The 15,560-nt window shown below is 46.1% G+C and overlaps 1 protein-coding gene across 1 annotated transcript in view; it reads right to left on the bottom strand.

The window, feature by feature from the left end:
• Positions 1 to 15,560, bottom strand: part of LOC122799708 (ras-GEF domain-containing family member 1C-like) — a gene marked incomplete in the record, with an annotated part of 1,592,823 nt that overhangs the window by 926,026 nt on the left and 651,237 nt on the right. The window contains 1 exon segment of the mRNA XM_044068944.1: positions 14,052 to 14,267. Within this exon segment, the coding sequence (XP_043924879.1) occupies positions 14,052 to 14,267 (216 nt within the window).

Here is a 15,560-nt window from a genome sequence, read left to right as displayed (position 1 = left end):
TCTTCCAGCACCGATTTCTTCAGAGACCACTCGTGGGGCATGAGAATGGCCCTGCTCAACCTGTCCACAATCACGTTGGACTTCCCGGGAATGTGCATTGCTATCAGAAAATGCTGAGAAGAAATCGCCCACTGCCAAAGTCTGAGTGCCTCTCGACATAAGGGGTAGGATCTGGTTCCGCCCTGTTTGTTGATGTACCACACTACGGACATGTTGTCCGTCTGAATTGCAATAGTCCCCGTGGGAAGAGAGTCCTGAAGGGCTTGCAACGCTAAAAGCACTGCTCTCATCTCTAAGACATTTATGTGCAAGTGGCACTCGAAAGGTGGCCACGTGCCCTGGACTGTCCTGCCCTGATAATACCCCCCCCCCACCCGATCAGGGAGGCGTCCGTTGTCACCGTGGCAACTGGGGGGGGGGAGAAATGAAAGGTCTGCCTTGGAGAACTTGAGGTGATGTGATCCACCAAGACAGGTGATTCTTGCATGATTGAGTTATTAATATGATGTGAGACATCGGGAGCTGTTGGAAGGACCATTGAGTAAACAGCATCCATTGGAGGATCCTCATGTGGAAACGAGCTAAGGGGAGAAGGGTGATAGTAGCTGCCATGAGTCCTAATACCTTCAAGACTACCCTGGCTTTGATATTGTTGCATTGTAACAGAAGGTAAACTTGTTTGCGGATATCTAACACTCTTTGCTCTGTAAGTCTGGCGGAAAGATTGAGTGTGTCTAAGGTGGCGCCTATAAAGGTAATAGATTGACAAGGCGACAAGGCAGATTTTTCGAAATTTATTGAGATGCCTAGAGCTTGGCAAGTTTGGATGGTGAAGTCTCTGGCTAGAAGCAGTTGATGTCTAGTGGTGGCGGTAAGGAGCCAGTCATCTAAATATGGAAACACCTGGAGTCCTTGACATCTCAAGTGAGCCGCGACCACTGCCATGCATTTGGTAAACACTCGGGGGCTGTAGTGAGACCAAAGGGCAGGGCTCTGAACTGGTAATGACTGGCTCCCAGCCTGAAGCGGAGAAACCTCCTGGAGCGTCTGTGTATTTTGATATGGAAGTAAGCATCCTGAAGGTCTATCGAGCACATCCAATTGTCCTGACCCAAGAAGGGTAGAATGGACTGTAGCGTGACCATCCGGAATTTTGTTTTTTTGATATAATTGTTTAACTTTTTGAGATCCAGTATAGGTCTCCAGTCCCCTGTTTTTTTTGGTACCTAAAAGAATTTGGAGTAGATTCCAGATCCTTGCTGGTCTGCTGGGACTGATTGGATAGCTCTTTTTGATAGCAGCTTTGATATTTCTAGTGCTGCTTGTTCCCTTAGACTGGGTGGAACGTCTGGAAGGGATCCTTTGGGTTGGGAAGGGATGTGAATAAATAAGAAGTTATGTACCTACCATAACGTTCCATGTTAGTTGTCTTCTCTCGCCTTCTTTCTTGCTTGATGGGTTCGGAGCCGATCCTCGGCTCCGACTCGGCACTTGCTTTAGCTCGAGAACTCCTTTTACCAGCTCGAGGCAGCCCCATATCCCATGATGCAAGGCAGGAAGTACCCAGATCTCGTTTGTTGACAAAGGGCAATAACACCAAGCATAAAATACTTCCCAAAGGAAGAAGAAACTTACAGATGGAAAAAGGACCAGGTCTGAATGGTCTTTAGCATAATAGCTTCTTATACAAGGTCTGTCCAGGCCAGGGGGAAGGAGGGAGGGTCGCAAGAAAGAAGGCGAGAAGACAACTAACATGGAACGTTATGGTAGGTACATAACTTCTTAATGTTAAGTTGTCAATCTCGCCTTCATTCTTGCTTGATGGGACCGCGTCCCTAGCACCTCTATCTTGGGTGGCTCAATGGAACAAACTCTTGAGGACTGTAGAGCCAAAACTGGCTCTGTCCCTGGAGGCCAAGTCCAATTTGTAATGGGAAACAAAGTGTGAGGAGTGGCCCAAGTGGCCGCTGCACAAATAGTGTCCAAAGGCAGTCTAGCTTGAAAGGCTGTAAAAGTAGCTAAACTCCTAGTTGAATGTGCTTTAGGTTTTGAGCACAGCTGTTTTCCCCTGATCGTATAAATTTCAATGATGACCGAAGAAAGCCATCTGGACAAAGTCACTTTAGAAACAGGAAGGCCTTTTTTATTATCCGCATAGGAAACAAAAAGTTGATCAGATTTTCTAAATTTTTGTTCTGTCCAAATAATATCTAAGCTGACGGTGGACGTCAAGATAAAGTAGCTTGTGTTCAGCTCTATCAGAATAGTTAGGTAAAAACACATGGAGATCAAAGGATTGATTCAGATTGTTTTTGAAGCGACCTTAGGCAAAAGGATGGATTAGTTCTCAAAGATACTCTGTCTTTGTGAAAAATCAAGTAGGGGTCGAACCGAAGAGCATGAAGTTCAGACACCCTCCTGGCTGATGTAATAGCCACTAGGAATAACGTTTTCCAAGAAAGATATTTCAGGGAACAAGAAACAGCTGGCTCGAAGGGGGGAAGAATCAAGGATGTCAGCACTAAATTTAGATCCCACTGAGGAGGAGGATTCCTGATTGGAGGCTTTAGTAGGAAAATTCCTTTCAAAAAGGCCCTGCAGAGCCTATGGGACATAATATTATGATCTGCTATCCCGACATGAAAATTAGAAATAGCAGCCAACTGAACTCTGACTGTGGAAGAAGAGGAGCCTGCATGAAAAATCTCTGCTAAGAAGTCCAGGACTGCCTGAACAGGAGCAGTGAAAGGATCAATACTCTTGGCCTTAGCCCAATAAGAGAAACGTTTCCATTTGCTTGTGTAAATCCTCCTGGTAGAGGATTTTAGTGAAGCTACTATGATGTCTCTAACTGGGTTAGAGATCAAAGGAAGCCTGGCTAAGGAAGGAAGTGGAGCAACCATGCTGTGAGGTTGAGAGAAGGGATTGACCGGTGCAGCTGACCCGATTGGTGAATCAGAAGATCTGGCACTGGGTCCAGATGCCACGGCTGCACCAAAAGGTGATGATGGAGGAACGGGAACCAAACTTGTCGAGGCCAGTAAGGGGCAATGAGAATCAATTTGGCTCTCAAAACGGTAGCTTTCTGGATCACCTGAGGGATCAGAGGAAATGGAGGGAAGGCATAAAGAAGTCCCTGGGGCCAATCCTGGGTCAGAGCGTCTCTGGGGATGGCCTGATAGAGGGAAGAGGCTGAAAAAGTCTGGACATTTGCTGTTTTGGGGAGTAGCAAAAAGATCGCAACATGGACGACCCCATTCCAGAAAAAATCTCTTCCGCTATGGATTGCTTGAGAGACCACTCGTGAGGCATGAGAATAGCTCTGCTCAATCTGTCCGCTATAATGTTGGTTTTCCCAGGGATATGCGTTGCTACCAGAAACCGATGAGAGGAGATCGCCCATTGCCAAAGTCTGAGCTTCTCGACACAAGGGGTAGGACTTGGTTCCGCCCTGTTTGTTGATATACCAAACTACAGACATGTTGTCTGTGTGGACTGCAATTGTCCCTACAGGAAGAAAGTCGTTGAGGGCTTGCAACGTTAAAAGCACTGCTCTCATCTCCAGGACATTTATGTGCAGATGGTACTCGAACGGTTGCCACGTCCCATGAACCATCCTGCCCTGATAATGACCCCCCCACCCGATCAGGGAGGCATCCGTGGTGACAGTGGCTATCGGGGACGGAGGTACAAAGCACCTGCCTTGGTGAACCTGAGATGATGTGATCCACCAAGCAAGATGTTCTTTGCATGTTTGTGTCACCAGAATCTGGTGACGCATTGGGAGTTGCTGGTATGACCACTGCGTGAACAGCATCCACTGAAGGAGGCGCATGTAGAATCGAGCCAGGGGAAGAAGAGTAATGGCCGCAGCCATGAGACCTAATACTTTTAGAACCATTCTGGCCTGTACTTTCTTGCTGGCCAGAATGATCCTGACATGAGTCTGAATGTCTGAAACTCTTTGTTCTGTAAGGGTAGCTGACATCCGAACAGTGTTTAAGTTTGCGCCTATGAAGGTAATAGACTGGCAGGGCGATAAGGATGACTTTTCAAAGTTGACTGAGATGCCCAAATGAGAACAAAGGTCTATTGTGTAATCCCTGGCTTGTATAAGCTGATGCCTGGTGGTGGCTGACAGGAGCCAGTCGTCGAGATCTGGAAACACCTGGAATCCTTGGCGTCTCAGGTGAGCCGTGACCACTGCCATGCATTTGGTGAACACTCTGGGGCTGTAGTGAGACCAAAGGGCAGGGCTCTGAACTGGAAATGACTGGACCCCAGCCGAAGCGGAGAAATCTCCTGGAGCGTCTGTGAATTTTGATGTGATAGTACGCATCCTGAAGATCTATTGAGCACATCCAGTTGTCCTTCTGTAAGAAGGGCAGAATTGACTGAAGAGTGACCATTGAATCTTGTCTTCCTGACAGACTTGTTGAGTCTGCTGAGATCCAATATTGGTCTCCTGTCTCCCGTCTTTTGGGGACCAAAAGAACCTTGAGTAGATTCCGGGCTCTGAATGGTCTATTGTAACTGGCTGAATGGCTCTTTTTTGCAGTAGTTTTGCGATTTCTAACTCTGCAATGTCCCTTAGACCGGGTGGTACATCTGGAAGGGAACTTGAGGGAAGGGACTTTCCTCGAAAGGAATTATGTAACCCTTGGATATGATCGACTGTACCCATCTGTCTTGAGTGAGGGAATGCCAGGCTTCTGGGTACAGTGATAATCTTCCCCCGACTGCCTCCAAGGAGGGACAGCCGGGCAACACCTCAGGGATGCTGAAAGGGCTTATCAGAGAGAGGCTCCCTGTTTCCCTGGTTCTTCGGACCCTCTCTGCCTCTAGAGCGGGGTCTGTTGTTGCTACCCCTCTGCCTCTAGGGGTAAACTGACCACGTGAATCGGCGTGACTCCTTGGGATTTACTGAACCACATTTTCCCACCTTTCTGTCCTTTGGGATAAGGCCTAGAAGGGTGGAAAAACGGACTCAACAGCAGAAAGAGTCTTGCCGTCCTGTTCACACCTGGTCAAGGTCTCCTTCACCTGAGGGCCAAACAAAGCTGACCCATCAAAGGGAGAATTTGTGAAGGGCGCCTTAAAGGGATCCGCAAAATCACATAGTCGCATCCAGGCTTGGCGTCTAAGAGCCACACCTGTGCCTGCGGCTCTACTGCTCCATCCGCAGCATAAGATATTAGCCGCATGGAGGAGTTAGCAATGGAATTGAGGGTTCCTAGCTGCGAAGCAATCTTTTCTTGAGCCCCTGCAGCTGTAGGATCCTGAACTACTTCTCCCAGCTCCTTCAGGATATCTCTCTGGAGTCTGGTGAAGTGACAAAGATAATTCAGCGACATAGCAAAGGTCGCTGAGGAAAACATCCGCTTGCCGTACCTATCCATGGTCCTAGAGTCCTTATTAGGAGGATGGACAGGCACGGAAGGATCTGCAAGTTCCTTTTTGGTGGCCGCAGCCACCACCATGGCATCAGCAGGGACACCCTTGGTTAGGAATTGTTTGTCACTAGGGGCAGTGATAAATTTAGAAGGCCTCCTAGGGACTGGCTCTACAGAGTCAGGAGCTGTCCACGCCTTCGTGCAATAACCTGCATAAGGGGTCGAAAAGGCGGAGACACCCAGGAGGTGGAGGGCCGAGAGCCAAACGCCTCTAGGTATACTGACTCATCCTCAGAGGGATTGTTGGTGGGCCAGTTTCCCCTCTGTTTGAGAAGTTCTAGGATGTCTGAAAAGGAGACATCCTCAGAGGGGGATCTAGGGGATCCCTCTGACTCATCAAAGTCAGTATCCGAAGTGACAGACTCGGGAGTCTACATGCTTCCTCTTACAAGTCCTCTTCCTAGGAGGATCTCCCGAAACATCAGGAGAATCCTCGGAAGAGGGGAAATTCCCAATGGGGAAACCTGAGGCGGAGGATCTCTGGGTCCTGTAGCAAGAGAAGTGGCAGAGATGTCAACAGGTACCATAGAGGGAGGAGCTACGGAACAGACTGCTGACTGATACCAGTGGCCAGTACACTCTTCATCACCTCGAATGCTCCCCTCCCAGGCAGGTCCGAGAGAACCCGCTCCGAAGAGCTAGGAACTCCAGGAACCACCGAAAGGGAAGTCTCCGAGGCAGATGTCGGAGCCGAGCTCACCAAGGCCGAGGCTCCAAGGGGAAGAGCGGGTTCAGACAAGGGTCCGATGCCACTCACCCCCTCGGAGGAGACCATGGAAGCCCGACCACCGAATCCCTCTAAGGAAGAGGAGATAAGAGTAGGGGCTGAAGGAACAGAAGGGGGTATCCGTCCTCCAGCCGTAGCAGTAACCATGCCCGAAGACTCCAACTCCAAGCTCTGGGGTAGAGTTGAAGGAGGAACTGTAATGGGGTGTGGACCAACAGTTGTCTGCTGAGACGGACTGTGCAACATTTGGGCCAGTACCTGTGACTTGAGTAATCTACTGACCACTCTCTCTAGGTCATGATCTGACAACCTGGATGACCTTGAAGATCGGCTCCGATGGCTCCGTTCCGATAGAAGAGGCGGCGAGCCGAAAGTACCGGCCCCAAGGAAGGAGCCCCCGCCCTCTTCGGGGAAGGGGCCACGGGAGCCGATACTACTGATCCTGTCGGCACCGACTTCTCGGAGCCGACAGAACGTCTCGATGTATCGGCTCCAGCCGGAGCCGATACAGCCAAAGTAACGGTGTCGGAGCCGATCGGGCCGACCCCGATCCCTGCGCCACATGGGTGTCGGAGCCGATCGGAGCCGACATCGAAGTGGTCAAAACAGATTCGGCACCGATAGCCATCGGCGAAAGCTGTGGATCAGAATCGGCTCCAGCGGAGCGATCTCGACTCAATACGAGTCGGGCCGAGGCCGCAGGCTTAGAAACAGAAGCCTGGGCCTTGGCAGTTTTAGTTGATTTTGTGGAGCCGACTTAGCGGAGAGCCCTCCGGCAGAAGACCCCTGAGAATCAACTTGTTGCTCTCCTGCAGGACTCTCTGGCTGAAGGAGTGACAAATAGCACAGGAGTCCTGCAGGTGAAGAGGGCCCAAACAGTACAGGCAAGAAGTGTGACCGTCTGTCAGAGACATCTTCTGACAGCACGAGTCACACTTCTTAAAACCTGAAACCCTCTCTTTAGACATGGTGCCTAAACACAAACACACACAGACACACCAGTCAAAATTAAATTAAACAAATACCAAGAGGTATTTTATAAAAAACACCAACACACACACCCTAACAGGGGGGGGGATGGGATAGGGAAAATTGACTAACTAAAAAATTAAAAGAGACAGGGATTTCTGTCAGAAAAAGGTTAGAATTAAAATTAAACTATCAAAAAATTAGTTTTAAACTAAAAGGGGCTTGAAATATCACAAATGTGAACTACTTACCAGGAGCTGGTAAAGAGAAGACCTCCCAAGCGAAGCGGCAAACGAGATCTGGGTACTTCCTGCCTTGCATCATGGGATATGGGGCTGCCTCGAGCTGGTAAAAGGAGTTCTCGAGCTAAAGCAAGTGCCGAGTCGGAGCCGAGGATCGGCTCCGAACCCATCAAGCAAGAATGAAGGCGAGATTGACAACTTAACATGGGAATTTTGTAACCTTTAGATATGATTGACTGTACCCATTTGTCTTGGGTGAGGGAAAGCCAGGCTTTTGGGTACAGTGATAATCTTCCCCCGACTGCCTCCGAAGGTGGACAGCCGGGCAGCTCCTCAGGGATGCTGAAAGGGTTTATCAGAGAAAGTTTCTCTGCTACCCTGGTTTTGCGGACCTCCTCTGCCTCTAGGGCGGCGTCTATTGTTATTCCCCCCTCTGCCTCTAGAGGGGAATCGACCTTGTGCGTCAGATGAGACTCCCTGAGGCTTGCGGAACCACATTTTTCCTCCCCTCTGACCTTTTGGATAAGGTCTAGAAGGGGTAGAAAAACGGACTCTCACAGAAGAGAGAGTCTTACCTTCCACCTCGCACCTAGTCAATGTATCCTTCACCTGAGGACCAAACAATGTTGAGCCATCAAAGGGGGAATTGGTGAAGGACGCCTTGAAAGGGTCCGCAAAATTGCAAAGCCGCATCCAGGTGTGACGTCATAAAGCTACACCTGTGCCTGCGGCCCTACTCATCCCATCAGCAGCATATGAGATAAGCCGCATGGAGGAGTTAACAGTCGAATTCAGGGTTGCCAACTGGGAGTTCATTTTGTCTTGGAACCCTTCAGCTGTTGGATCCTGTATAGCCTCACCCATATCTTTGAGCAAATCTCTCTGGAGACGGGTGAAGTGACAGTAGTTCAGTGACCGCATTGAAAAGGTCGCTGACGAAAACATCCGCTTACTGTACCTGTCCATGGTCCTAGACTCCTTATTAGGAGGATGGACAGGTACCGAAGGATCGGCTAACTCCTTCTTAGTGGCTGCGGCCACCACCGTGGCATCAACAGAAACACCTTTTGATAGAAATTCTTTCTCCTTAGGGGCAGTAATAAATTTAGACGGCCTCCTTGGGGTAGGTTCCACTGAATCAGGGGCCGTCCAAGCCTTCCTTGCCACCACTTCCATAAGGGGTCAAGGGAGGGACACCCAGGAGGTGGAAGGGCGAGAGCCAAACGCCTCAAGGTAAACTGACTCGTCCTCTGAAGGGTTAAGGGCGGGCCAGTTCCCCCTCTGTTTCAGGATTTCAAGGATGTCAGCAAAGGAGACATCCTCAGAGGGGGACCGAGGGGAACCTTCAGATTCCTCCAAGTCAGTGTCAGAGGTGATAGACTCAGGGGAGTCAATGTGCTTCCTCTTGCACTGTCTCTTCGAGGGTTCTCCTACCGGATCAGGAGAGGCCTTGGAAGAGGAGGAAATTCCCAATGGGGAAACCTGAGGAGCTGGCTCTCTGCGGTCTGATACAAGGGGATGGGTAGACATCACCGCAGGCACTGAAGAGGGAGGAGCTGACAGAGCCGACTGTAGGGTAGACACTGGGTCTAACACTCTCTGCATGACCTCGAAGGCGCCCCTATCAGGCAAGGCCGGAGGTCCCCGCTCCGAGGAGACAAGGACCCCCCCCCGGCACCGACAGGGACGGCTCAGAGGCCGATGTCGGAGCTGAACTCACCAGCGCCGACACTCCGAGAGGGAGAACAGGGTCGGACAAGGGTCCGATGCCACTCGCCCCCTTGGAGCCGATGAGGGAAGCCCGGCACCGAGATCCCTCCAATGAGGAAATCGGAGCAGACGGAGCCGAAAGAGAAGGTATCGGCTCCGAAGCACCAACAGCCATGGCTCCGATAAGCTCCGGCTCCGAACTCGAAGGAGTCGGAGGAGGAATAAAATCAGGGATGGAAATAGCCGCTGACTGTTGAGTAGGGCTATGCAGCATTTGGGCCAGTGCCTCGGACTTGAGAAGTCTACTCACCAGCCTTTGTAAATCATGGTCGGACAGCCTGGAGGACCGAGAGGAATGAGACTTATGGCTCCGTTCTGATAGAAGAGGAGATCCCGGCGCCAAATGGATGGAGCCGATGGAAGGGGACCTAGACCTCTTCTTAATAGGTGGCTCCGATAAGCCTATCGTAGCCAACTGAGTCTTATCAACCTTGGCTCCAGCCGGAGCTGAGGTGATGGTATGAGATTTTGAAACATCGGCTCCAGCCGGAGCCGATGTCAAAGCCGATTTAAAGCTTCAAGGGGACGGCTCTGAAACTGGAGCCGACAGTCTGGAAGTCTTAGAAGGCTTCCCTGACACAGACTGGGTCGGGGGCCTTCAGGCTTTAACAAGCCACGTAATATCAATTCATTTTTGCGTTCCTGCAGGACTCTAGGGCTGAATGCATGGCACACAGCACATGAGTCCTGCAGGTGCAAAGGTCCGAGGCAATATACACAAGAAGTGTGACCGTCTGTCAGAGACATTTTCTGACAGCACGAATCACACTTCTTGAAGCCTGAGACCTTGGAGTCTTTAGACATCCTAAACTCAGTGTAAAAACACAAACACAACACACAAACACACCCTTAAGCAAAATAAAATTCCAGTCATACTGAAGGACAAGGGAAAGGGCCAAAGGCCTAAAAGTTAAGAAGGGAATAAAAAGGGATTCCTGACACTAGAGGGGGACCCGATTTAAACTAATGAAATACTATAAATAAAGCTATGCTAAAAGGAAAAAAATAGGGGTTGAAATGTTTCTAAACAAGAAAACTTACTAACCTGCCAGAGCCAGTAGAAGAAGCACCTCGTCAGCTAAGCGGCAAATGAGATCTGAGTAGTTACCGCCTAGCATTGTGGGATATAGGGGATCCTCGAGCCGGTGGAATTAGCTCTCGAGCTTTAGTATTGGTCGAGTCGGAGCCGAGGATCGGCTCCAAACCCATCCAGCAAGAATGAAGGTGAGATTACAACTTAACATCACAAGTTAGCAGGTATAACTAATTAAACAATATAGACTATACAGCTAACATACACTAAAAACTAAGTAAAGTCTACTACTATAGACACTACCTAAAAAACATATATATATTTTTTTTTAAACTAGAAAAAGACAAAAGACAAAAAGAAGGTTAGCCTCTAATTTAAATGGCTACCGCAAAAGGGAAGAGAGGGGGAGGGGTGGGGAAAACTCTCTGAGTAAAACGAGTTTTCAAGAAAAAAACAAGAGGGATAGATACTATTTGAAGAATCTAGCTAGGGAAATAGTACAATTAAGGAATTAGGTACACTATTAAGGGATAAATTCTAGTGAAAATAGAAACATATAAAAAAGTATACGAGCCTGAGCCAGTAAGACAATCTCGCAGTCTGAAGTGGCAAATGAGATCTGGGTAACTAGCGCCAGGCATCATGGGATATGGGGTAGCCTCAAGCCAGTAAACAGCTCTCGAGCTATTGAAGATGGCCGAGTCGGAGCCGAGGATCGGCTCCGAACCCAACCAGCAAGAATGAAGGCGAGATAGACAACTTAACATCAAAAGTTCACACCATTTATGAACTTTTTTTTTTTTTTTTGCTTTTTTAAAAAGAAATGATTTCCATTGTTGGGCCTTTCATGTTCTGATACTGTCATTGTTTTGTTTTTAACTGGCTCTGTTCACTGTCCATAGCTACACATTTTCGGCTCTTTCATGTTCTGATACTATCATTGTTTTGTTTTTATACTGATACTGTCATTGTTTTGTTTTTAGCTGGCTCTGTTCACTGTCCATAGCTACACATTTTCGGCTCTCTGCTATATGTTTTTCTTTGCTGTACCTGAAAATACGATGTTGGGTTTAATGTCATTACTGTGAATGTTTGAAGTTTAACTTTCATACAGGGAGCTTTGCCCATGCACTTCAATCAACTTTTAGATTACTGATAGAACCGGATCGTGGTCAAATGGAAGCCTAGGCATTGTAATTGTGAATATGCACAATCTCTGCAGAAATAAAAGTTAACTGAATTCCACATTAAAGAGAAATGAATTAGTGAAGAGGTTGCTGCTGGCAAGCAGTTTTGCATTTCAATGTTTCATCTACAAATTCAGTGTCTGCTGCCCTTGGAGAAAAAATTGCCTATGTTAAATTAAAAAAAAATGGTGTGCTGGTGATATGCAACAGGGAAAGGCTGGTAAATCAACTACAGATTCATAGTTATTAGGCATCTCATACAAAGCAGGACACACTCAGGAGTGCAGTCCCCCCTATATGCTGCACAGTGGTGTCAGCAATCGATTTACCCGATGTGGGAAGAGAACCCACAACCTTCTGTACTACCTGTTGCACCACTAGCACTGAAGAACACAGCTATGAAACTCTGTTGCTGACACAGACTGTTTGCACATTACAAAAACAAAACACGTTAAATTACAGGAGAGCTGTCATTTGGTGTTAAGGTATAAGACAAGGCATATGTCTGTTATAATCAAGGTTCAGGGATCAACTCTGAGCAAAGTCACTTAACTAGACAGTGCCCGTAACTGGGACATTTCACACACACGACCGCAGCTGTGCACTCACTGGTTCCATGCTCCATTTGCTCTTGCTCTGCATATCTCCCCATTATGACGGACTCATGTTTGCTGCTGCTTTGAATACCCCCCCCCATTACACTATCAAAGATCTTGCCATCTTCTACTTAAATCTCTCAAGTTACTAAAAAATAGGCCATTACCCCAATACTGAGGATTCTGGAACTTGCATAGGTTCTTCTGTAAGGTTCTAATGCTTGCCGTGTTTTCTCTGGTGAGGTACTAATGCTTGCCATATTTTCTCCCACGAGATATTAATGGTTGCTGTATTTTCTCCGGTGAGGTCCTAATGCTTTGCTGTGTTTTCTCCGGTGAGGCCCTAATGCTTGCAGTGTTTTCTCCGGTGAGGCCCTAATGCTTGCTGTGTTTTCTCCAGTGAGGTCCTAATGCTTTGCTGTGTTTTCTCCCACGAGGTTCTAATGCTTGCGGGGTTTTCTCCTGTGAGGTCCTAATGCTTTGCTGTGTTTTCTCCGGTGAGGTCCTAATGCTTGCTGTGTTTTCTCCATCAAGGTCCTAATGCTTGCTGTATTTTTTCTGCCTCGATCTCCTAATGCTGGGACATTTTTTTGTTTCGTTTTACTTATATATATATATATATATATATATATATATATATATATTTATACAGAGAGAGAAAGAAAGAGAAGCTGCCTTCTCATCTAGCAAACACACAGGCAGCTGACTAAATTGCCTAGTGGTGGATCCGCTCGCTTTTCACACTCAGCAATGGTTGAAAAAGCTGTGGTTCTACCCACTCTACAATTCAAATCTGCTGCATTACTGTTGGGATTTGCATAGCCACGGGGGTGTATATATATATATATATATATATATATATATATATATATATATATATATATATATATATATATTCACTTCAGAAGCTCAAAATCCTTAATTAATTGATCTGATTGTAGTGGATGTCTTTGTAAATACTTTAGTTGTTTTGTTGAATATTATAATAATACCTATTTTAATTAGTTGTATAAAATTGTTATGATATTTCTCTTATATGTTAAAACAATAAACCTGTTTTGAAAAAAAAAGAAGCTCAAAATCCTGAAATATAGAATTTTAGTATTTCGAGTCCAGAAAGTCGAATCCTGAGAACAGCGAAAGTTCAGAAGAGCGAAATTCAAAACCTTGAATACCGGAGGTTTTGAATTTCGCACTTATGAACTTTTGCTGTGATTATGTTTGCAGGTAAGTGTGTGTGTGTGTGTGTGTGTGTGTGTGTGTGTGTGTGTGTGTGTGTGTGTGTGTGTGTGTGTGTGTGTTAAGGGTTTTGAGAGTAGGGGCTGCGGTGTGTGTCAGTGTGTTTTGTTGCTGTGATTTGTGTGTGCGAGGAGAATGTAGCTTGTGTGGTGGTGTTTTGTGTGTGTTTGTATGTAGAGCGACCTCGGAGTGAGAATATATAAGTAGGGGGGGAGGTGTGGGGTGAGTGTGTGTGTGTGTGTGTGTGTGTGTGTGTGTGTGTGTGTGCAGTAGTACCACGAAATTCAAAATCTCTGGTGTGCGAGATTTTGAATTTCGCGGTTTTGAGTTTTCTTAGTTTTGTGGATTCGACTTTCTGGGCTTGAAATACTGAAATTCTATATTTCAGTATTTCGAGCTTCTGAAGTGAATCCATATATATATATATATATATATATATATATATATATATATATATATATATATATGTGTATACATACACACACACACACACACACACACACACACACACACACACACACACACAGTATAAATGCAGCCCTGGTCCAAGGGCTTAGCATAACTGAATACAAAGCTGATGCAATGCCCTGTCATAAAAATGTTCAACTTTTTTTATGCATGCAGCATTTGACATTAATGGAAATCATACTGCATAGTATCAGCTATTTCCAAAATGTACAAATTTCATCTTAATGTGTGAATTCTTGTACACACCTGTGGCAATTACTAAAACAGAAAAGCACTTAAATATCATAACAAGAGAGTAATTTTTCAATAGAGATGGAAAGTGTGACTAAAACAAAGGGCAGAGTATGAATTTTTCATTTTCACTTACCAATTCTATATGTGTTAGTTGTTGTGCCAAAGTATATGGGTCATTACAGACAGTTAGTATGTCTCGAGTATGAATTGATGGAGACTTGCTTTTAAAGGAAATACTTTTTTCAGACACAGAGGCATTCGTTCTGACAATACTTTCATCTCCCTGATGCAATGTTTTCAATTTTTGACTCAGTCCTTGCAAAAGCTGATTCATCTTCTTCCAGTAAATCTGTAAAGAAGCATAAACAAATTAACAATGAAGCTAATTCTTTTTGTTATAAAATATGGCGTCCCAAAAATGAAGAGACGTTTTGTCTACATGCTGACATCAACACAAATTAAAGATCAGTGAAGAATAACAACAACATTAATCACGTCAGAAGGCACAATTTGACTAGCATGGCACTTGGATGACGCTTGTCAGCTGTGTTGCGACCCTTTGAAGAGGTATTTTGTGTGCGTGTGCAGACTTTATCTACTGCAAGAGCTCATTAACATACATCATACAGGGGATCACGATACACAGTCACTGATGCTGAAGATTTCTACAGTAGGCCAGTTCATTTAAAATCAGACTCAGAGGTACTTGATTCACTGACAACCTTCACTTGTGGAGGCAACACTACCTTTTTTCAAGTAAAAACAAACCAGTAATGCTTCTTTACAGAGAGGCCACAACTGATCATGACTGGCTGGATAAATACCATTAATTCATGGTATCCCTTTAATGCATTCCAGCTGGTCACATCTGACCTGCTTCCTAGGAGACCGGAGAAAAACAAACCAAATTAATAACCTGTAGCATGAGCATTGCATACCTTTGCTGAGAAAGATTGTGGATTGTTTGGTCTACTTTGATCTGCCCTGCTGCTTGGAATTCTGTTCCAAGCAGGGTGACTTGTAGTATCACTCACTCCAACGTTATTAGTTTGCTGACTGGTAAATCTCACTGAACTCAGGGCTTCTTTTCAGCTAAGACCCAGAGGAGTACTAATAGTGTCTAGGGTAAATTTTCACCAGAGTACTGTAGAACTGCATTGTATACACTCTCTCTATAAAGCAATGAGACTGTATCTGTGCTTGTCAAATTAAACTGTTGTCAAATGCACACATTCAGTAAACTTAGCACTACCATGTCCAAAGTATCTAACTTTGCAAGTTTACAGACAGCTGTCACTATTCATGGGCCTAGGGGAGTTGGTAATATCTCAAAAACAGTTGAGTTTGGGTGATGACTGCACTGACAGCGTTGCCACCTACACCTTTTTTTTCCGGACTATCCAGAAATGAAAATGATTGTCGAATACTCCAAAAAACACGATACAAACTCCAGTATTTTGTTGCAAGAAAAGAAAGACTATCGAGAGGTTTTTTTTTTTTTTTAACAAATAAATGCATAGTAAATCTGTAGAAAAAAAGGCATCACGACCAGAAAAAGAGGGCGTTCCCTTTGTCTGAAACGATGGACACCATGGAATGACTGGGGTTATGGGGTGTGCGAAGGGGTGTGGCCTAAGTCTGG

This window comes from Protopterus annectens, chromosome 4.part0, assembly GCF_019279795.1.
Source record: "Protopterus annectens isolate FY-2018-M chromosome 4.part0, PAN1.0, whole genome shotgun sequence".
Classification (NCBI taxonomy): Eukaryota; Metazoa; Chordata; order Ceratodontiformes; family Protopteridae; genus Protopterus; species Protopterus annectens.
The sequence above is the reverse complement of the archived record's forward strand: the minus strand, read 5'-3'. Positions and strand labels throughout refer to the sequence as shown.